The sequence below is a fragment of the Takifugu flavidus genome, chromosome 10 (assembly GCF_003711565.1).
Source record: "Takifugu flavidus isolate HTHZ2018 chromosome 10, ASM371156v2, whole genome shotgun sequence".
Classification (NCBI taxonomy): domain Eukaryota; kingdom Metazoa; phylum Chordata; class Actinopteri; order Tetraodontiformes; family Tetraodontidae; genus Takifugu; species Takifugu flavidus.
Genome location: NC_079529.1, coordinates 4,241,083 through 4,261,023, shown reverse-complemented (window position 1 = coordinate 4,261,023; position 19,941 = coordinate 4,241,083). Strand labels below are relative to the sequence as shown.

Genomic DNA, 19,941 nt, shown 5'->3' with positions numbered 1-19,941 from the left:
TTTCTGTTTTAAAAAGGGAGATCGTATTTCCGACCGTTTCTGACACCGTGACACGGGTAACGGCTATTTATTTACATTACTTTGTTAGTTTGTTTTTAAATTGATAATGACGTCATTCCCGAGGGGCAGCGATTAATTAAAATTATGATTAATGAACGCAAATAAAATCAATATAGACATAACAGGGGAGAGCTGACAATGTACCAAATGTTTGACATTTAATGTGCCCTTGTTATAGGTCCAGGTTATATTAAAGTCACATAAAACTGCAATTTCAAAAACACATTTATTTTTCTTTACAAACCGATTTATACGTAGTATATGTAAAACTCAAGTTGACAATGATGTCAACATTGGACCTTTCTGCTTGCTGCATTCTTTAGATATATTTGCAGGAATGGTAAAGTCTACATTACACATGCTAAAAGTTTCAAGTCTGCTGTTAAGTAATAATAATGTTCATTCACACACCAAGCCCAACATTTATATGACCCCCACATATAAACCAGTGAATAGAAAAGGTAGAAATTACAATCATTTTTATGCATATTTATAGTCAAAGACATAAGCTTTTCCGAAAACGTGAATAAAACCGACAATATATGAGGTTGGAACCTTCTGTTTAAAGAATAAACAAACACAGCATATTATGCTTACAATGAGGCAAAATCTCTTTAAGGTGTATTATTGGAGTGTTTTTTAAACCCTTAATTACAGTTTATCAGGGTAGATATACTTAGACAGTTAAAATACATGAAAGATTTAACTATTCTACATTTAGAATACATCCAATATGTGCTAACAGGGTAACAAGCACGACGGGAAAAACAAAAGTGCTCTTCGCAGGATTTGGAATGTGGCCAGTCAAGTGGATTATTACTTTTTCTTTTGCCCTCATGGAAGGGCTTAAACCCACAACATCCATCTTATTAGATCTGGATGAGGGGGGAGGCTCCTTCTGAAACAGGGTTTTAAAGCGTGAAAATGTAACCCTCTCCTGATAGAATATGACAACAGCTGCATCCCCCATCCCTATTTTTGATGTCGTCTTTCCAAAAAACAAAAAAAAAACAAAACAAGGTCAGCATCAATAACAGGTTCTGAAAAGGATCCATTGCGTCCTTTCAAACACTCTCTTCAGTACATGTTTCTGTCTGGGCTGAACCCACTTCACCAGACACAAGACTGGCTTGTGATTCTCCAGAATCTCCCCGAGGCTCAAGTGCCGCCGGTTCACTTTTAACAGACTGAGGAGGCGTATTGCTCGGTGCCGGTGAAGCTGCTCTACACTTCATCGATAAATCCAGCGGCGCGTCGCCTACCTGATCGTGTTCAACCTTCGTTACGAAATTGAAAGGTGCCAAGAGCGGTATTTTGAAAGGGGTGGCCATGCCAGGCTGGACCTCCATAGCTGAAAGTGGGAGTCCGCCGCTCTGCCTTGGACAGACGGGAAGGAAGAGTAAAAGATTGACGCCCGACGGCTGATCCTGGTTGAGACTCAGCAACTGTAAAGCATCTGTAGGGCCTGAATCAGGTGGCGCCCGCTCCGGTACAGAGCCTGGGCCATTAGTGGTAATACTATGGCTGCTAGCATTAGCAGTAGTGGTAGAGGTACTTGAAGATTCACTCGTAGTCGTATTGGTAGATGCAGCTGGCGGTGTGGCCGCTTTTGTCACGTTTGGCGAGTCCGATCTTGTCAACTTTGTCAGGGGTGAAAGATTCTTCTCGGCCGGACGCTTTTTGGGAGCCCTCTAAAAATATGAAGCACAAGAAGAACTGGTAAATGACAGAAAGTACACCGAGGTAAACAATGGACGGCGTGCACGTCAGCGAGTCAATGCTGAGCGCGGTTTCAGATTTTTGGCAAAGTTACCACACTCAGGGGAGCTCAACAACATCTGAGCGCTGACGCAGTAAAGGCGGTGGAATCTGAGCAGTGGGAGGCTCATTTTGGACTATTTTGTCAGATTTATTGCTCCAGTGATGACCGCCCATAGAATCAGTCAAAAATCCTTTATTGAAATCAAATTTTTCTTTGCGAATACTGTCTGTGTGTCCTGCCGGGCTATCGGCTTTGTGTTCAGCCCAAAAGGCTCCAAGTTTCATAAAGTATAAATAAACTGAGGCTATGATGTCATTATTAGGCAACATTTTCAGCCAGTGATGTGCACACCACTCTTGCTCATCCTGTCGCTGATCAGGAAATATTTTTTCAACCCCTTCAGCTTGTTTATCACCATATTCAGCAGCCTGGTAACATATCAATGTTATATCTGTTATCTGTGCGGGCTGCTGTTATCTGTTATCAAACAGATATAACAGCAGCCCGCACAGGTATTTAGCCTTTTATATAACAGAGCCACAAGTTTTTTTTATATGTACAAGGGATGCATAAAGGAATTATGCCAAGCAGATAAACTACCAACTTTGGCTGAAAGAGCTTAGAAACATATTCAATAATTCATTTTATTAAATGGTTTCAAGTTATCTCCCTTATTTCAGCACCTGCCCAACTTGACCAGACAAGCCAACTTCATGGCCAGAAGGGCAAGCAGCATGCCTGAAGTGGAGTTGAATGAGGAGTTCACCAAGCTCTCAGACTGTTTAAGGAGATGTCTCGAGGAGAATGAAGACTACAAGGCTGCTGGCTGACATGGAGGAGGAGGCAGCCCTCGAAGAAAAGCAAGTGGGTGACATTGAGAGGACCGCCAAAGAAACTGAAACTAAAGTTGGAGAAGCGAAGAACGCTGTCCAAACAAATGTCATTAAAAGAAGAACTGAATAACAGAGTTAAAGAGCTGAAGGAAGCCAATAACAGGCTTCAACTGAGGAAAGCTGAATTTGTCCCTGCACGGAGGGCTGCAGAGCAAGGGCTTGCCACAGAAGCTTCAGGAGTCTGGAAAGCACTTCCCACACCAGCAAAACCAACTGTGAAGATTAAGGCAACCGCTCTACCAGTTTGCAGTGGCTGCAAGAGGGAATATCACAGATGAGGACTGGGAAAACCTGCAGAAGCAAGGAGAGCCATCTGGATCAGCTGAAGTCAAGAAAATTCAGCTCCTGGATAGTGTGGAGGACAGGACAGCAAAGGACCTCAGGCTTTCAAGCTACACCACTGCTGAAGATATTTTCAGAGTCATAGAAAATAGATATGGAAACAAATCAACCATCGCCCTTGAAATCCTTGAGGAGCTGGAAAAGATGCCACATGTAAGGGGAAACCAGCCAAGGAAAGTCATTGACCTTATACAGTCTGTGGAGAAGGCCCTGGCAGACCTCACAGAGCTGGGGAACTCTGGAGCCATGAGGAACCCACTCGTCATTAAATCTTTGGAAAGCAAGTTACCCGACTATGTAAAAAGAGACTGGTTAATGTTCATGGTCGATCCGAAGAATCGGGTCACTTCAGACAACCACTTCGACATGCTGCTGAAATTCCTAAAAAAATCAGGAAGAAGTACTGGAGAGGCTCGAACAGCTAAGGATTGTGGAAAAAGTGTCAGACCATCCCGAAAGAAAATATGAGAAAAAATATGGCTCAACAAGAACCACAAAGAGAGGCGTACTGGAAGATGTTTGTGTTCTCTGTGGCCATGGAGGGCACAAGAACAAGATTTTCTTCTGTAAGAAATTCAAAGGGATGAAGCTACCTGAAAAGAAAACTGCTTTGGAAAAACTGGGAGCATGCAGAAAATGCCTGGGACATCACGGTGATGAAGGATTTTGCAGAGACCTTCCTGTGCAGAAATAAAGACTGTAAAAAAGGAGGAGGCCCCTCAGACCACCATTACTTTCTCTGCCCAAAGGGAGAACCTAAAAGGGTCTCACTCCGCACTAAAGGGTACTGAGCTCAGGGAAAGACGAGCACTGAGGAACCAAAGAGAAGACGATTGACAAAGAGAAGACGATTTCAACACAGGGTTCCTCCCAAAGACGTCACCAGTATGAAAGAAACTCTGACTTGGAGATATTTGTGTTTGTTTAAATTGTTTGCTAAATTGTCCATTTTTGTGTTAAAGGTTTTCAACCTAATCCTGCTACTAATGCTAATGGCAATGCAAGACAAACAATCTTGAAAATAAAATAAAGGTTGAGGTGAAACGGAAGAGTCCTCTGGGGGTTTATGGAACCAGGCCATTTTCAAGTTGGGCAGGTGCTGAATAAGGGAGATAACTTGACAAACGGAAAGACTTATTTTTGTTAAAAACAAACTGAAACTTGGCATGCAGGTCCGTAACTGTTGGTTCAAACTAATGCCACGCCACACCCTCCTATTGACTTGGAACTGGGTGTGGTCAAACCCGTGACATTCTTAAGACACATTACAGCCAAGAGAATTAATCACGCTGCACAGTTTAACACCACACTGCAATATCGTCCTGCTGCCTCACTCACCGTGGCCAGGGGGGTTTGTCCACACGTCTTTAGGTGGCTTTCGTAGTTCTGCTGGTGGGGGAAGCCGAGTCCACAGCTCTGACAAAGGCAGGGCGACTTTCCAGCATGTCCGCCCATGTGGGACATTAACAGTAAAGCCGAGCGGAAGCCTTTTCCACACTCGGCGCATTTCAAGACCCTCTGATGAGCCCCGGCGTGTTTCTTCAGCTCTTCTTTTTTGTCAAATCTCTCTCCACATTCTAAACACTTGATCTCATCTGTTTTGGGCTCCTGGTTGCCCCAGCAGCCCGTGTCCTTTTTGTGCTGCTCGAACTCCCCCTGACAGAGAAATTCTCTCAGACAGGCCACGCAGTGTATGCGCCCGGGCTCACATTTGTGGCGGCGGTACAGCTGCGCCAAGCGGAAGTGGCAGTGGCATCGCAGACAGGTGTAAGGCAACAAACCGAGGTGGCTGAAGCTGTGCTTCAGGAGGGCAGTCTTCTTCGCGAAGGTCAAACTGCAATCTGTGCATTTGAAGAGGCGGCGGCACTTCTTCTGATGGCGCAGGAGGGCTTGCGTGGAGGGAAAACTGCGTCCACACGTCTCACATTTAACACACGGAGAGTACGTATGTAACTGCACATGGTTTTCACATGCTTTCAGAGAGGTAAACACGTGCTTGCATAGGTCACACTCATAAAACTCCTTCTCAAAATGCGTGCTGGACAGGTGTTCGTCCAGGTCTTCCTGAGACGTGAAGCCCGTCCGACAGACGCGGCACATGAGCTGATCCACCTTGGCCTCGGCGTGCGTGCGCAGGTGGACTCGGTAGTTGTCAATCTGGCAGAAGCGTTTTCCACATTCGGCACAGCAGTACGGACGCGCACCAGTGTGCAGATTCATGTGCTCCTGGAGCTTGAATTGGGAAGGAAGCTGGAGGTCACAGACGCTACAGCGGTATTCCCACGGGTGACTTGAGTCTACTAGGAGAGAAAGAAAAACACAGTTGTGAAACTCATGTGATATGGTGTTTCTACGGTAAAGTCCACAGCATACCGCTGGACAGTCCCTCCTCATCGTCGTCGATCTCCTCTTCCTCACACGCATCTGACACCTCACTGTCGTCGGAGTCATCCTCCACCTCTGCATCGCCTCCATCACCTCCCTGTCCTGTGGCCGGAGCGGTGGTGTTTACTGTCCCAGCAGTGGACTCGCCCGTCTTCCCTTTAACCTGCTCATCTTGCGCACTTTTACAGGGTTTACAGCGCACCGCCGTGTCTTTGGACGCCTCTTTGGCAGCATCAGCATGTTGGACTTTCTGTTTTTGAGACGCTGAAATCGAGCGACTGCTCGTTTCTCTGCCAGACGAATTCCGAGGCACGATTTCGGGAAATCCCAACTCTGTCAGCTGGATATCGATGGTGTATTCAATCGACATGACTGCCGGCGGTGCTGGAAGCAGCAGCCATTAAACGATAAGACAGAAGCAGTGGGTTATTTAGCATTTAAGTTAGCTGAACCTGGTTTTAAAAACACACCGACTGATTTAGACTTAAGCAAATATTGTCAGGATTGTGCCTTTCCCCTTACCAGTCGTCGACTAAATCTGCAGTTGTGGTTGGATGTGTGGGAAGCTCGACATTCCCAACGCTGGGCGCTCACCTGGGCAGGACAAAGTGATGACAGAAGGCAAACACAATTAGCGTCGCTGTTTGCTTTCCACTCCAAAAACAAACCAGACGCCTACTCTGGGAGATTGTCTAAGATAAATATAGATACAGTGTTGAAACTCTGTCTTTAGAACTATAAGAAAAAAGGTAACTATAAGGTATCATTGCCAACCTAATTCATCGAAGCCTGGCGCACATTACCTACACAAAGCAAACAAGAGAAACAGGAAATAAGGGACGCGACGCTGTGACGGACTGGCCGCGGGGCTCGAGCGCCCCCTCTGGCCAGGAGTGGTATTACGGCCGCACTGGTGAGAGCGGCAACGGCGACTCCTTAACACTTAGTTAACGTTCAGGTGGACCGTTAGGCAGTTCATGTAGCTTTTTTTTTTTTTTTTTTTTAAATAAATCGCCTAAAACATAAACTGTATATGAAGCATGCAACCGATATCTCATTGTAAGCAAATAACAACAGCATGCAAATCTTTGTCAGCTGCACTTAAGCTCTGCAGTTTCACATTTCCTGTTTTTTGTCAAATGACAAACTAAGGACAAGTCATTTCAATGGCAGGCTCCCTTGGGAAAGCTTGTTTTATTACATGTCTGCAGTGTTCAGAAACACTGCCATGGGGAGAGAAACAATCAGATCAGTGAATAGCACATAATGTACAATTCTATACTGGAGTCTTAAGTGTTCAACTGGAGAAATGTCAAAGGAAAAAAAATATGCTGAGAATTTAGTATTCAAATAATTTTTTTCCTAGATGAGAAATACATAATTTTCAGCATGACATTTTGTTGTAATTTCTGGTTTTCTTTACTGGTATTTAAATTAAAAGAAAAAATGTATGTAAAAAAAAAAAAGAACCAGAAGCTGCGCTTTACATTTGTTTGACTGTCTAAACATCCAAACATATATCTACCGTCTAATATGCTTAAAAAATATGTATGTAGATGATCTGCTTGGAAAAAAACAACATAAAAGTACAATGAACCACAAAACAAGTTGAGCAACTCGTCATAAATTCACACACATTTCAAGCTTAAAAAAAGGAAAGGGGTTCATTTAAAAAGGTTAATCAAATGGTTTGTATTTTTTTTGGACAAAAGATGCAGAAGATGGATTTAACATCTGGTTAGTCAATTAAGGAAGTGTGTCTGTAACTTTAACCAAACAAATGTCCAATAACTTGCTAAAATGTCATTTTTCACAAATATTTCAAACGGGTCTGCAACTATTACCTGGAGCATCATCACTCCATTAAAAAAAAAAAACAATCCTCTCTAAAATCTTCAAAAACAATCATCTTTCTACAAGGTCCCGTGTCTCCATTATCTCTTGGCGCTCTCAGCCTTTTCCTCTGCGTGGCTTTTCTCGTGCGCCTTTAAGGTGCGCTCACGGCCGAAGCTCTTCCCGCAGGTCGAACAGGCGAAGCGGCCGACGGCGTGCACCCGGGACATGTGGGCCTCCAGCTGCTCCTGGCGGGTGAAGCTCTCCTCGCACTCTTCGCAGGGGTGAGCTTTCCTCGCAGGGTGCTTCTCCTTCTTATGCGCGCGCAGCTGGACGAGGGTGGCGAACACAAGGTCGCACTCGGTGCAGGAGTGCTGGCGGGACGCGGCGGGATCCGCCTTGGCCTTCTTCTCCTTCTCCTCATCTTGACTCTCCTCCTCCTCGGGATTCTTCTTATTTTCAGCGTCTGACTTCGCGGCTGTTTTAGCGGGACGGCCGCGCTTCGGCCCGCCTGTTTTTCCCTTTTCCTCTGCTGGAGGAGCGACGGCCTTTGCCACCTCCTCCTCGGGAGTTTCTACTTCCTCTTTCTTTCTCCGCTTTCCCTTTTTCTCAGCAGCAGCAGCAGCAGGAGCAGCAGGAGCAGCAGGAGCAGCAGGAGCAGCAGGAGCTGCTGGTGCTGCTGCTGCTTGCTCCTCAGGTTTGGAAGGCCTTCCACGTTTTTTCAGATTCTGCACGCTGCCATCACACTGCTGACCATCGCTACACTTCTCCTGATGTGCCACCAGCTCTGTTTCCGTTTCAAATCCCTGACTGCACTTCTTACACTGCTGGGTCTTTGTAGCTTCATCCAGCTGTTCTGGGGTCTCTGCATCTTGGCGAGGATGCCGAGTCAGGCGATGAGTGCGCAGCAGTCCGACACTACGAAAGGTTTCATTGCAATCTTTACAAGCAAACTGTCTCTCTGGACACAACTGTCTTCTATGAGCTGTGAGCTGTGGAGATGAGAAAATTGTTTAAATTAGAATGCCCTTAAAGGTCCGTCTTGGCTTTAACGATGACAATAAATCCCATTACTTTTACTTACTTCAGAGAATGTTTTAAAGCTCTCTTTGCAGTGAACACACTTGAAGGGCTTGTCATCCTTACTGTGTGTTGGCTGATGCTGCGTCAGTTCCTCAGACGAGTGAAACGTACGATCACACACATAACACGTGAATAGCGTGTTCCCCTGAGAAGATGGGAGAAGAAACATTTTTATTTTTTATTGACTTTACTAACCCAAGAAAAGACAAGGCAACTTTCTTACAAGGTTCCCACATCATGCTGCAGCCACAGGTGTGTGTCAGCATATCTGAAGGAGAACCTAATGAAATGCAATCACTGTTTACCTGCTGAAGCTGTTGCTTATACTCCTCCCGATGACTCTTCTTCATATGCCTTTCCTTGGCTTTGGCACTGCAGAATGTGATAAAGCACTGGAAGCACTGCAGATTTTCGTGCTGGTCTGGAAGGACAGTGGGACATTGTGATGGCTGAGTCAAGTCAATGTTAACCTTTTAAACTAGTATGACTGTGGCCAATGTACTACTCACAGGGTTGGACAGTGGTTGCTGGGGGCCCATTAATATTGATAGGTTTGTATGGTTCTGCTGATTTTTCAGGGGGGGCCTCTGAAGGGGTATCCGGGAGTCCCCTTCCTAACACAATCTCCTCTATATTTAAAATCTCTGAGTCCATTCTGGTACAGCGCTACTGTATGGTCTCTAGAAGTTCACAGCTATCTTGAAATGAGTGTGAAGGCTGAAACACAGAAAATGTGAGCATGTTAGGAGCCAGGTGGTTGTGAGAGCCGCTAGCACACTGTTGAATACACGGAATCAATAACAGCTAAATGATCGTAATCCCACAAATCATTTAAGTTTGTTCGTGGCGAGTGGGAAAGCGGGATGTTGAAAAAAAAGCAACACACATTGCCCTAAATTGTTAACCCGTTAGCCACCCTGGCTTCAGCACAATATCACCGAAGTTTCTGTAAATCTGGCGGCCGCTAGCTAAGCTAACTAGCCACATGGAAATCTAGTATTTGGCAATAATTAAGCTGATCTAAACGCCGTATTAAGTCCTTGGAATACCTTAATGCTATCGATAAAACCATAGTAACTCTCGCTGAACAACTCGACACATGGCTAGCTTTGATTACAACTGAATGGCTTCCCAAATTTAAAATTGCTAAAGCTAACGTTAGCTTCATAGCGATTAGCGCCTTAGTAGCACTGGATGCCATTCAAAAGGAATAGCAGACTTTTCGTGCCTTTGCGCGCACGCCGACTGGATTTGCTGTCTGGCGGCTGCAGCTATCAGAGTTATGCGCAGATATATAGATTTGGTATACATTAGTTATTACGATTCGTAACTGAATAGACATTTACATTACCTACTGCCGCTTGTGAACGGTAGTTTGACTGAGAGTTGAGCATTGAGAAGTACAACGCATAGAATCACTTCCTGGTCTATGTTGATAACCGTTAGTAACGCTAAGATGGCTGCCAGGGGGTGTCAGTATTCGGTCATATTGAGACAGGTCTTTAAAAGATCCAATAAACGTCTAAAGTTGATCCTTGTGGGTGATTTAGAGCGATACGTTGCATCGCGACTGACACGGAAAGAGACGTCGCGGGAATAGAAGCGAGCAAAAGTTCAACAGTGAGATATCAAAATAATGTCCATCAGGTATTTTAAAATAATACGATAAGCGCCAACGTGCGTTTTTAGACACGAGACATTTATTTTTTAAATGTTTTGAAAGACAAATCTATTTAGTCGAATTCTATAGTTTGTGTCACGTGACCGACGCGAACTTGTTCGTTTTCTTTTTGAGTCGTTTAAATAAATAAAAGTTTTACATATTTATGTCCGTTCCAATATTTGGGTCTGCTTTTAAAAAATCTAGCTTATATTCGTTTTTACTACTTACCTCATTTGGGGCTTTTTATATTCGATTTTGGTCTTGCAGCTTTGCGACGTGAAGCAATATAGTAATAAATGTATAATATAGTAATAAATGTATAATATAGTAATAAATGTATAATATAGGGATAAATGTATAGTATAGGAATAAATGTATAATATAGGAACAAATGTATAATATAGGGATAAATGTATCATTTAGTAATAAATGTATGATATAGGAATATATGTATAATATAGGGATATGTACGTGTTAACTATTGGTAAATTTCAATTAAACATTCACAACAGCTGTATTTGTATTTTTTTCTAATATTTAAATAAAAACCAAGGCTAAAATGAGCTCATCTCATTAAATTATCTAAATGAGGTCAACTTAAAATAAATAGATTTTTTGCAAAAAATGCTAATTTATTGGCATTGCATTCCTGTGATCCTGTTTCCTTTTAAAGGTTGTTTCATTTTAACAATAGCTTAGGCCACAATACATAGACCATTTTTTCCTTTACAAGAAACAAACCAAATATTGCAATAATTCTACCAAAACAAACAGATAAAGAAGGAGTAAGGAGACATGAAACACTTTGATTCCTTGACTGTAGACAGCTAAAAGTATAAAATGTAAAAGCTCCAAGAGGAACTACCCTTTTCCCAAACTTTCTTGATTATGGAACTTCAAAAAGCAGTTACTGCTGCGTGAAATGCATAGAAACACACAGCACTTAAGGCAGAGCACACGAGATGTTCTCTGACAGTCTCTAAAACGACACCTGCCGCCCTCTCCCTCCCCCAGCTGCTCAGGCCAGTGCTCTAACCCGTCGTACCGCGTGGTTACATCTGGCAGAGGGCTTTCCTCAACCAGGTCGGGATTGGATTTTTCTCTTGTTGCGCGGGTGCTCTCCGTGAGGGGTTGGGAAGGGACAGAGTCTAGGGCGTCGGAGCCGCTGGAGAGGATCAAAGCCTTGGATACTTCTAATCTAAATGCCATGAGACTCAAAGGTGCAGAGGTCACAGTGTGGCCCTCCCTGTACAGGAGCCAGGAGTTGATCAGAGCCAGGTCGGTTAGATACCAGAGCACTGCTTGAGGCCAGCAAGCTGGAGCCGAGGCGGTGAGAGGGGTAGTGTACAGACTCTGAAGATCTCTGTTCAGATGCGCCGACATCTGGGCCTTCTCGAAGTCGTCGGTGAGCGACGCCACGTCCCTCTGGCTGCTCCCGACGGTAGAAAGTATAAAACCGCAGTCCGATCTCCGTAACATCAGCTTTCCGTCCGAACTCACAAACTCGTCTCCGATCTGTCCCCGGGCTCCTCCCACTCGGCCTGCACCGTGGACTCCGGCAAGTAGCAGACGCTCCAGCATGGCCGGGGTGGACAGTTCCTGCTTGCAAAGGAAGACCGTGCTGCCGCTGGGGACCATTTTCTCAACAGCATCTTCTTTGCTGGATGAACCCAATTTAATATCTAAATGTAACAGAAAACCGCCAAATCCCACCAATGTAGTACAACAAAGAGACGGCTTCTTGTGCGTTTTCCCAGTCAGAGGAAGTGGATACTGGTCAACAGCAAAATCCCCGTCTTGCCTCAGTGACCCGCACCCTGCTTTGAAACGGCGGAGTAAAGGCTGAACCTTCCAGAGGGGGTCAGTCTGTGTTTTGGAGCAATTCAGGTCATTTCCTGGGTCTCTTTGTAACTGCCCGGCTTTATGATGAGAAAGTGTCTTTTTGCCAGTTAAGAGAGTTTTGTGCTGAACGTTATGCAAGTCGCTTTCACTCCTAGCATCACATTGGACCTCCGGAGGTGGATACGCAAGCTTCAATATGCGAGAAAGCTCAAGGAAGCGCAGCAGCGGCATGGCTTCAGCAACCAGAGGCACTTTAGTCAGTTCCTCCCAGTAGAGCTTTGGACTCGGAAACTGAAAATAAAAACGGGAAGAACACACATTTATAGCAGTCTCCCATTTAGAAAATTCTTTCAGGCTGACAAGCGCTCACCTTTAGAGTTCCCATTGCGATGTGGATCCCAACAAACTGTGCAACCTCTCTGGCTGTTACAGGTTTAGGAATGTTGGATATTTTAACTGTGCAGTTGGCAATTTCCTCCCATGTTTCCTGACCAAAATATACAGAGAAGAAATCAATGGGCTCCCTTGTTGTGGTCTCTGCACTCGGTGTTTGCTGCTGGCTCGATGACAACCTGAGCAAAGAAATTTAAACGTAGGATGAGTATAAAAGGAGTGCAATTGGTTTTTAAGAAGAGCACGGAGGACATGGAGGTGAGGTATACTTTGCTGGCTCTGTTTGGTTCTTCTTGAAATAGGCCATCGCTTCTGCTTCAGAGTCGAGCTGAGGATCGGACAATTCCAAACATCCCACGTCCTCTTCGTCTGAACTCTGGACGAGGAAGTCCTGAAGCTCCGGAGGCTGTGGCCACATGGCTACTGCAGCATCTGAACCGAGCAGACACAGAGAGGATTTTAAAGCGTGACCCCACGTTTTGAAGGGCTCTAGCGGCGTAAACAAACCTTCTTCTGCGATTCCGATGGACCCCGGTTCTGGCAACGGTCCCCTCGCTGTGGTCTGGTAGTCTTCAGCAAAACAACTTCTTTCATCTGCTGTCGACCAGGACAACATTCACGAGTGTTTTTAATAAGCTTCCATAAATGCAGACCCACCACAATTACTCACCACTTGTTGCACAATGTTCTGTTTGCAGGAGATTAATGGATTTCTCCGTTCTGCTGCTGGTATGAGAAGGTCCCAGCAGAACCTCCCTCTCTTCCTCCTTCACTGGATAGAAGATACATGTGCTGGTGTGGAAGTCAGGGGTGAGAGGACAGTCCTGCCCCAAATCGACATGCTCCACGACTGCAAGCAAAGCCGAAAAAGAAGATTAAGCGACTAATGAAGTGTGTGAGCGGCGTGGCTGTGGGTCATCCAGGCTTAAGAGGACAGCCAGGTTTCTTGAACCTTACACGGGCTGGAGGTGTTCTCAACGCTGACTGGTTCAACATTCCACCGCATGCGTCTGCTCCCCGGGGCAGCCTGGACCTCATGTAACACAAGGGTCCTCTCCTCCTTCACCAGAACCGCATTTATGTCACGTGGATGCTGCGGGTGCAGGACCACGTCCTGACTCTTTAGAACGCTGGCTGCAGCCAGCTGTGCTTCCGACATGTTCTCCTCCACCTTAATCTCAAGGTTCACGATGCGTACTCCTTTCTCCGTAACACCGCTGGACACCTGAAACCGAATAAACGCTTGGCGTCTGCTCTTTTTGAACCATCACGTGCTATGTGCTAGTGCTATCGGTAGCTCACCTGTCTTGGTTTGCTTTTTGTTGTCATCGGGCTTTGGTCCTTGGATGTACGTGCTTGTCTGGATGTAGGGAGCTCCTCCAGCATGACGGCTGGAGACTGTTCTCGGCCGTGGTCGTCTCCACGTTCATTTAGTGCCTCCTCAACACTGGTGTTACGCGGTTTCAGTCCAAGGACAACTGGCTCTCCACGGGATTCCTCTAACGCAGCGGGCACAGGGGGCAACGACGCGCTAGATTTATGGGCCTCAACCTCGGCGACGGGTCCCAGCTCTGAATTCTTTATGGCTGCCTCATTTTCATCATTCATTTCTGAATCAGAAGCGATCGTATGTTGTTCATAAACTACTTCACATTCCTGCTCTTCTTTCTCCGACTGTGTTGCATCGACAGCACCTCCTTTCGTTGATGCTGCGACGGTCCGATGGCCCGTTCCTCCACCTTTCAGACCATCCCTATTAAGTTCTCTGTGTCTCGCTACCTTCTTGCTCTGGCCACAGATTTCTTCCTCCTCTTCTTTGATCTCCATTTGATGAGCAGAACATGTTTGCAGAGATACACTTTTTTCACTTTCGTCACTAACCGGGGTAGCACTCTTCCTCCCCCCGTCACAGGTTCTGGTTGCTTTGGTTTGGCCACCCGGGACCACAGGAGATGGCAGGTCATCTTTTTCAGACTGCTCCCCAACTGTGACTAGATCCACCTCTAGCATTAAATCCTCCTTAACGTCTTCATCTGCAGTATCACAAACACCTTCTTCTGCTACTCGCTTGTTGCCAACAGCCATCGTTGGATCGTCGTTCTCAGAACTCCGAGTCGTCTCACAGTTTTGGTCCGAGGGTGGGCGGGCAGTTGCTCCTAACTTACTTGCCCCCTTGTCTTCATCCATCATTACAACATCTGACGGAGGAACCAGTAAAGATGGGGAAGGGATCAAAGCTGGGAAGGAGACGCCCGGCTCTCTGTCCTCTAACGCCGCCTCTCCCAGCTCAGGCTCGGTATCCCAGCCTGTAGCAGTATTCATCACACCTATCACCATCCTGTCTCGCTTTGGAAGGTTGTAAAAGTCCGAGCTTGTGACGCCTTCAAAGATGTTCCCGTTAGTGTAAGTGAGACCAGGACTCTCCAGGACGTGGACAGTTCCCTTGTGCTTCTGTAGGGAAGCGACTTCGCTGAACCGCTCACCGCAGTCATGACACTCTAAGGCGCGGTTGGAAGAAGACGTTATGACTCCTTCCATCTCCACTTTTGAGGAGGCTTTCCGCTTCCTGGTGGTCTTTGTCTTGGAGGGCAGCGCTTCTGGTGGTGGACGCGGAACCTTCAGGGAGGACAACAACGAAAGAGCTTTCTGATTTTTTTTGCGCCGTCCGCCCATTTTCTTGCCTTCAGCACTGACGTCCTTTCTGCTATCTGCTGCAGAGTGATCCATTCTGGCACCTGGGCTGTGTTGAGCTGATGTTTGGGACTGTTGAGCTGAGGCCTCGAGCGCATGTCCTGAGGCTTTTGAGGTGTCTAATTTATATACCCTCAGCTGGGGCTGTTTGTGACCTTTCAGCAGACGTAGAGCGTCTTGGGTTACATCTGCAGAAGCCGTCCTCATTTCTTCTGTTTCCTCCGCCCGTTTCTTTTTGCGCTTTCCCTCTTTTGCACTCTTGGGTGGAACTTTTTGCATTATTTTTGCTTTTTTTGTCTTTTTAAATTTAGGAGACTCGACAGGGGCGCGCTCCTCAATGTGCGTAGCACCCTCTGCGACGACTTCTTTCTGCCTTTTCATTTTATTTTTCCTCACATCTTTGATTTGTTGTGAATCATGGCTTGGCGGAGAGGATTTCTTTTTAGGAGTTGACACCAAATGTCTGGTGTTCTTGTTCCCTTTTCCCTTTCTTCCCCTCTTCTGTGATGCTCCTTTTTTCCCAGAGAGATTTGCCGTCGATGTGTTGCCCATGATGGCATCCCCCTGCGATCGCTTGCGCTGCTGTGGCGACTTCTTCTCTCTGTTTTTCTTCTCTTTGCTCGGTGGACCGAATTTAACCACAAGGTGAGCCTTTTCTGTCCTTTGGCGTTTGGCTGGTTTGGCCTTAATTTGTAAATCATCCTTGTATATGGAACCAACCAGTTCCTGCATATACTCCTGAAAGAAGTACGCCCTTGATGGCTTTCTTTTCCGCACTTTTACTAGCTCTTGTGCTGACATTGTATTTAACAGTACTTGTGAGGCCTCCTTTGTTGCTACCTGTGCCACAAGCGATTCTTTAGCAGAGGGCTCCTCACTTTTAGGCAGGTCTTCCACCTGCTCCGTACTCACTTTCTTAACTGCTTCTTGATCATTCTTCTCTTGTGACCCGGCTCCATCCTGCGAGGGCTGAATATGATCTGGCTTTACCTTTTGCAGCTGTGATTCAGTCCCTTCTTTGGGATCTGCGTCGTGTTCATCTTGAGTTTGTGCAGCAGATGAACAAGTAGGAGGCTGCTGTTGCTCCAACTCTACTGTATGTGGACGTGATGGGCTGGACGGACCGGTCCGTTCTGCAGGAATCTTCTCCGGTTCCGATGAAGCTACAAAAACAGACAGCGGGATATCATGTTGTGGTTCGGTGTGGGATTGTTCACTTGGTATCACAGCAGGGGTGAGTTCTAATATGACGGTCTGCTCGAGGTTATCAGGAAACCTATCCGGCTGATTCGCACCGGTACCGGTCTGTTCGAGGATCTGAGGTACCACTCCTCTCTCTGTTTGTTCGGAATCAGCGAATGGCAGCTCTCCTGGAACCTCTCCTGGGAAACAGTTTTCCAACTGTCCATCCGGTGTGATGGGTTCAAGTATGATTGTTTGTTCCATTGGATCACAGGAGTTGGCTAAAGGTTCAGAATTGTTCAGTCCTATATTTCCCCCTGCTGTTATGCTGCACCCTACTTCTGCGAAAGGAGGGTTCAGCAGCTGTCCGTCTGGCGTGATGGGCTCCAGGATAATTGTTTGCTCCATTGGATCGCATGTGTTGTTTGACAGATCCAACTCATCCGTCTTAGATTCAGGCAGTTTCAGGCCCACAACATCCATCTGTGGTGGATTCAAATGTACTGGTTCCGCCAGTTGTGAGATCTGCTGCACTTCGAGTGGAGCGGCGTGAGGCGGCACCTGCCCTAAAATGACTACCTGATTCACCTTTTGAACATTACCCAAAGATTCGATGAGTCGGCAGATCTGTTCCGTGTCGATGTTGGCGTCCACTTTTTGCAGGGGTCCATTCGGTTCAACCTGTAGCAGTGCTGGTTCGGATATGGAGATCGGAGTGATGATGGGTGTGCTTTCCTTGAACTGCTGTCCGGTATGGATGGCTTTGCTGGTTCTGGCAGGCACCATGTTGTGTTTGGTTTTCATGTGGTGCAGCCGCGTCTTGGTGGTCTTGAAAGAGGCATTGCAGAGGAAACAAAGATACTTTATCACAACACCTAAAGGGTATAAAAGAGGAAAACCATGATTTATTTCCTGCAAGCATTTATAAACACAACATGCTGAAAATATTAGCTCTGTTTCAATCAGCAGTACCGTAAATTCCGCGCTATAAGTCGCTACTTTTTTTTCGCCCCACAGTTTGACCCCTGCAGCTTAAAGTTTTATGAATTTGAGTGGATATTTCACCAGAGGGTGCTCAGGCAGGGCGGCACGGTGGTGTGGTGGTTAGCACTGTTGCCTCACAGCAAGAAGCCCCGGGTTCGATCCCCGGTTGGCACTGAGGCTGGGACTTTCTGTGTGGAGTTTGCATGTTCTCCCTGTGCCTGCGTGGGTTCTCCGGGTACTCGGCTTCCTCCAAGTCCAAAGACATGCATGATTGGGGATTAGGCTTATTGGAAACTCTAAATTGCCCGTAGGTGTGAGTGTGAGAGTGAATAGTTGTCTGTCTATATGTGTTAGCCCTGCGATTGACTGGTGTCCAGTCCAGGGTGTACCCTGCCTCCGCCCATTGTGCTGGGATAGGCTCCAGCCCCCCCGCGACCCTCAGTGGAGGAACAAGCGGTAGAAAATGAGTGAGAGTGCTCAGGCAGTGCAAGAGAAAGACAGGTTGAAGAGATACAGTAATGCACGATAGTTTAATCGTGTCATGGATAACACGTGAAGAAATGCGTATGATCCAGATTTTAAGCTAAAGGCTAACAAGCAACAGCTGGTAGGCTTGTTATTTTTTTTACCAAATGTGGCTTATATGTATATTTTTTCTTAAATTCTATGAAATTTGGGTGGTGCGGCTTACAGTCAGGTGTGCTCTATGGTGCGGAATTGGTTCTTACCGTCAGTATTCTTCAGTTTAGCCTTGCTGTTTTCCCCATTCTCCTCAGCTCCCTCCAGGTGTGACATGACATGTTTCTGCAGAGTTTTGGGCATGGTGAACCTCTGTCCACACTCCTTGCATATATACGGCTTCTCTCCCGTGTGCGTGCGGCGATGATACTTGAGCAATGTCATGGTTTTACAAAGTTTGCCACAGTCAGTGCAGGCGTAACCATCCGAGCCAAAATGACTCTTTTTATGAGACGTGAGCTCTGACGACTTGTTGAAGGCCTGGCCACAGATGGGACACTTGAAGGGCTTCTTCTCCACGTGGGCTTTCTGATGGGCCATGAGCTCGGTGGAGTTTGTGAAGTGGCGGTCGCAAACGTAACAGGCGAAAAGGGCGTTTCTGAGGATGCACTGCTCATACTCTGCCGGGTGGCTCGCCTTCAGGTGGCGCTCTTTGCTCTTATGATCGCTGAAGATTATGTGGCACTCGATGCACTGCAGGGAGAGCTGGGAGGCTACGGAACCAAAGAAGATGGGGAGATGTGCATGAAACTTACTAACATACTGTGAGAACACAAATACATGGAGAATGATAAAAGCTTACAAGAATGAAATGAATAAATCCTGAACAAAAAGACAGAGCTGCCCAATAAGCTGGAGTAATAATATTAGCAAAACTAACACATTTTTCCAGTGTTGCGTTATAACTTTCTAAAAACAAACTTACTTTTACATTTTATCTCCTAATCCATAGATGCTGTTTAGACAGGTGAAATACTCACTTGTCAAAGGGATACCTGCTGGTTTGGACATGTCCATCTTCAGGGGGTCCACCATGGCCTTCTTGGAAGGGACATACTTCCTTCGGTCACGTTTAGCCTGATTCTCCACCGTTGGTCCATCACGACCATCAGCATATTTATCCTCAATTGTGGCACTTGGCTTTAGATCAGAACCCAGTTCCTCCTTGTCAGTCTGGTCTGAAGGCTGGGTAGGTGGCCGACCATCACACTTGCTGGCAGTCTGCGTCCCCGCCACACCTCCGTGTGTTTCTGGCAGTGTCCCATCTCCATGTTGGGCCACAGCTGCTTCGGTCTCAGCAGCAGAGGGTGATTTGATCTCTTCTTGTTGTGCATCTGGTTCCTTGTGTGCGGACTCAGAGTCCAGCTCTTTTTCTGTAGTTGCTGTGGTCACAGGGCTCGGCTGGCTGTTTGACTGTCTTGGACTCTGCATTATTCCCTGCCTGCACCCTCCACAATGTTTCTATAGTCCTTTAAAAACCTGGCTGCACGCAAAAAGGCAAAATGCCTGCGTATTGCACAAGTATAACCGGTTATATAAAAATCACATCTTACTTGACGCGTTTAAAAGCGTATATTGTTTAAAAAGGCAAAAACGAACAACCGCTTTGTTATCTACTCGGCGACAGCTGGGAGACCAGAGAATTAATGGCTTCAAATCATTTGGATTACAAAAGAAGACCAAATGTCGGGGAGGGACACTTCAATATGACCCAAATATAACAGTTTAATTTGAAAGACTCTCCAAGTGCCGAAACGTGTTAAAAAATTTCATTTAGACGCTCAGTAGCTGTTACAAATTCATAGCCGTGTTAGCTCAAATTCACCGATTTGTGGTCAAAGACAATAAATCGGGGTATCTCCGGCCTAATATCGCGCAAAATATGCTCGCTATGAACACTAATTTCACGCCCATTCATCCCCGAGGACGCACTGATAGCTGGATGAGCACGGGAGGATGCAGAAGTAGATTTAAGGTTACCTAGGCTCTTCCATCTCATACATTTCGTCGCTCCGCATAAACACAAAGCCTGTACGTCGGAGCGCCACCGACCATGACGTCACGCGTACCGACTGGCTCGTGTGCTCATGGGAGTTGTAGTTTGTTATGACAGTCCCGCGCACAGTTCCGTCTACGCCATTGAAACAATAAAAGCTTGTGCACAGTAAATAACAATTTATATTTAAAATAAAATACTTCCACATAAAATTAGTATTAAATACTAAAGAAATTCTTCAATGTTTTTTATTTTAAAAAAAGCAACCTATATTTACTATTGTCTTATTCTGAAGCAACGGATATTATCCTTG

At 46.0% G+C, this 19,941-nt stretch overlaps 3 protein-coding genes across 8 annotated transcripts; all 3 read right to left on the bottom strand.

Annotated features, from left to right (window-relative positions):
• Positions 1-267: 267 nt before the first annotated feature.
• Positions 268-6,274, bottom strand: wu:fe05a04 (histone-lysine N-methyltransferase PRDM9). Of its 2 annotated transcripts, XM_057045598.1 has the most exons (5): positions 6,217-6,274; positions 5,965-6,036; positions 5,431-5,826; positions 4,396-5,357; positions 268-1,751 (listed from the first exon to the last, which is right to left on the bottom strand). In XM_057045598.1, exons 3-5 carry the CDS (start codon positions 5,810-5,812, stop codon positions 1,125-1,127), a joined length of 1,971 nt encoding a protein of 656 aa, XP_056901578.1. In that variant the 5' UTR covers positions 5,813-5,826; positions 5,965-6,036; positions 6,217-6,274; the 3' UTR covers positions 268-1,124. The 2 variants fall into 2 exon arrangements, with proteins under 2 accessions (XP_056901578.1, XP_056901579.1); XM_057045599.1 differs by lacking the exon at positions 6,217-6,274 and having other exon boundaries at positions 4,396-5,354; positions 5,965-6,205.
• A 329-nt stretch (positions 6,275-6,603) lies between these two features.
• Positions 6,604-9,911, bottom strand: LOC130532774 (zinc finger protein 574-like). 2 transcript variants are annotated; one of them, XM_057045614.1, is made up of 5 exons: positions 9,710-9,911; positions 8,868-9,075; positions 8,664-8,779; positions 8,360-8,503; positions 6,604-8,267 (listed from the first exon to the last, which is right to left on the bottom strand). In XM_057045614.1, exons 2-5 carry the CDS (start codon positions 9,010-9,012, stop codon positions 7,377-7,379), a joined length of 1,296 nt encoding a protein of 431 aa, XP_056901594.1. In that variant the 5' UTR covers positions 9,013-9,075; positions 9,710-9,911; the 3' UTR covers positions 6,604-7,376. The 2 variants fall into 2 exon arrangements, with proteins under 2 accessions (XP_056901594.1, XP_056901595.1); XM_057045615.1 differs by having other exon boundaries at positions 9,714-9,845.
• Positions 9,912-10,632: 721 nt separating this feature from the next.
• Positions 10,633-19,679, bottom strand: LOC130532766 (uncharacterized). 4 transcript variants are annotated; one of them, XM_057045594.1, is made up of 10 exons: positions 18,613-19,678; positions 17,842-18,345; positions 16,732-17,004; positions 13,559-16,110; positions 13,214-13,481; positions 12,927-13,106; positions 12,764-12,853; positions 12,526-12,688; positions 12,234-12,435; positions 10,633-12,154 (listed from the first exon to the last, which is right to left on the bottom strand). In XM_057045594.1, exons 1-10 carry the CDS (start codon positions 19,061-19,063, stop codon positions 10,883-10,885), a joined length of 5,955 nt encoding a protein of 1,984 aa, XP_056901574.1. In that variant the 5' UTR covers positions 19,064-19,678; the 3' UTR covers positions 10,633-10,882. The 4 variants fall into 4 exon arrangements, with proteins under 4 accessions (XP_056901574.1, XP_056901572.1, XP_056901573.1 ...); XM_057045592.1 differs by having other exon boundaries at positions 12,764-12,850; positions 13,559-17,004; positions 18,613-19,679; XM_057045593.1 differs by having other exon boundaries at positions 13,559-17,004; positions 18,628-19,679.
• Positions 19,680-19,941: the final 262 nt, after the last annotated feature.

Excerpts from the sequence above, each read along its gene's own strand:
- wu:fe05a04 (XM_057045598.1), bottom strand. The coding sequence starts at position 5,812 with ATGTCGATTGAATACACCATCGATATCCAGCTGACAGAGTTGGGATTT. Across the intron at positions 5,358-5,430 it reads TGAGGAGGGACTGTCCAGCG|TAGACTCAAGTCACCCGTGG; the intron begins GTATGCTGTGGA and ends TTTCTCTCCTAG. Across the intron at positions 1,752-4,395 it reads GACAAACCCCCCTGGCCACG|AGGGCTCCCAAAAAGCGTCC; the intron begins GTGAGTGAGGCA and ends TCATATTTTTAG.
- LOC130532774 (XM_057045614.1), bottom strand. The coding sequence starts at position 9,012 with ATGGACTCAGAGATTTTAAATATAGAGGAGATTGTGTTAGGAAGGGGA. Across the intron at positions 8,780-8,867 it reads AGCAACCACTGTCCAACCCT|ACCAGCACGAAAATCTGCAG; the intron begins GTGAGTAGTACA and ends CTGTCCTTCCAG. Across the intron at positions 8,504-8,663 it reads ATAAGCAACAGCTTCAGCAG|GGGAACACGCTATTCACGTG; the intron begins GTAAACAGTGAT and ends CCATCTTCTCAG.
- LOC130532766 (XM_057045591.1), bottom strand. The coding sequence starts at position 19,063 with ATGCAGAGTCCAAGACAGTCAAACAGCCAGCCGAGCCCTGTGACCACA. Across the intron at positions 18,346-18,612 it reads AGCAGGTATCCCTTTGACAA|CCTCCCAGCTCTCCCTGCAG; the intron begins GTGAGTATTTCA and ends TTGGTTCCGTAG. Across the intron at positions 13,107-13,213 it reads TGAGAACACCTCCAGCCCGT|TCGTGGAGCATGTCGATTTG; the intron begins GTAAGGTTCAAG and ends CTTTGCTTGCAG.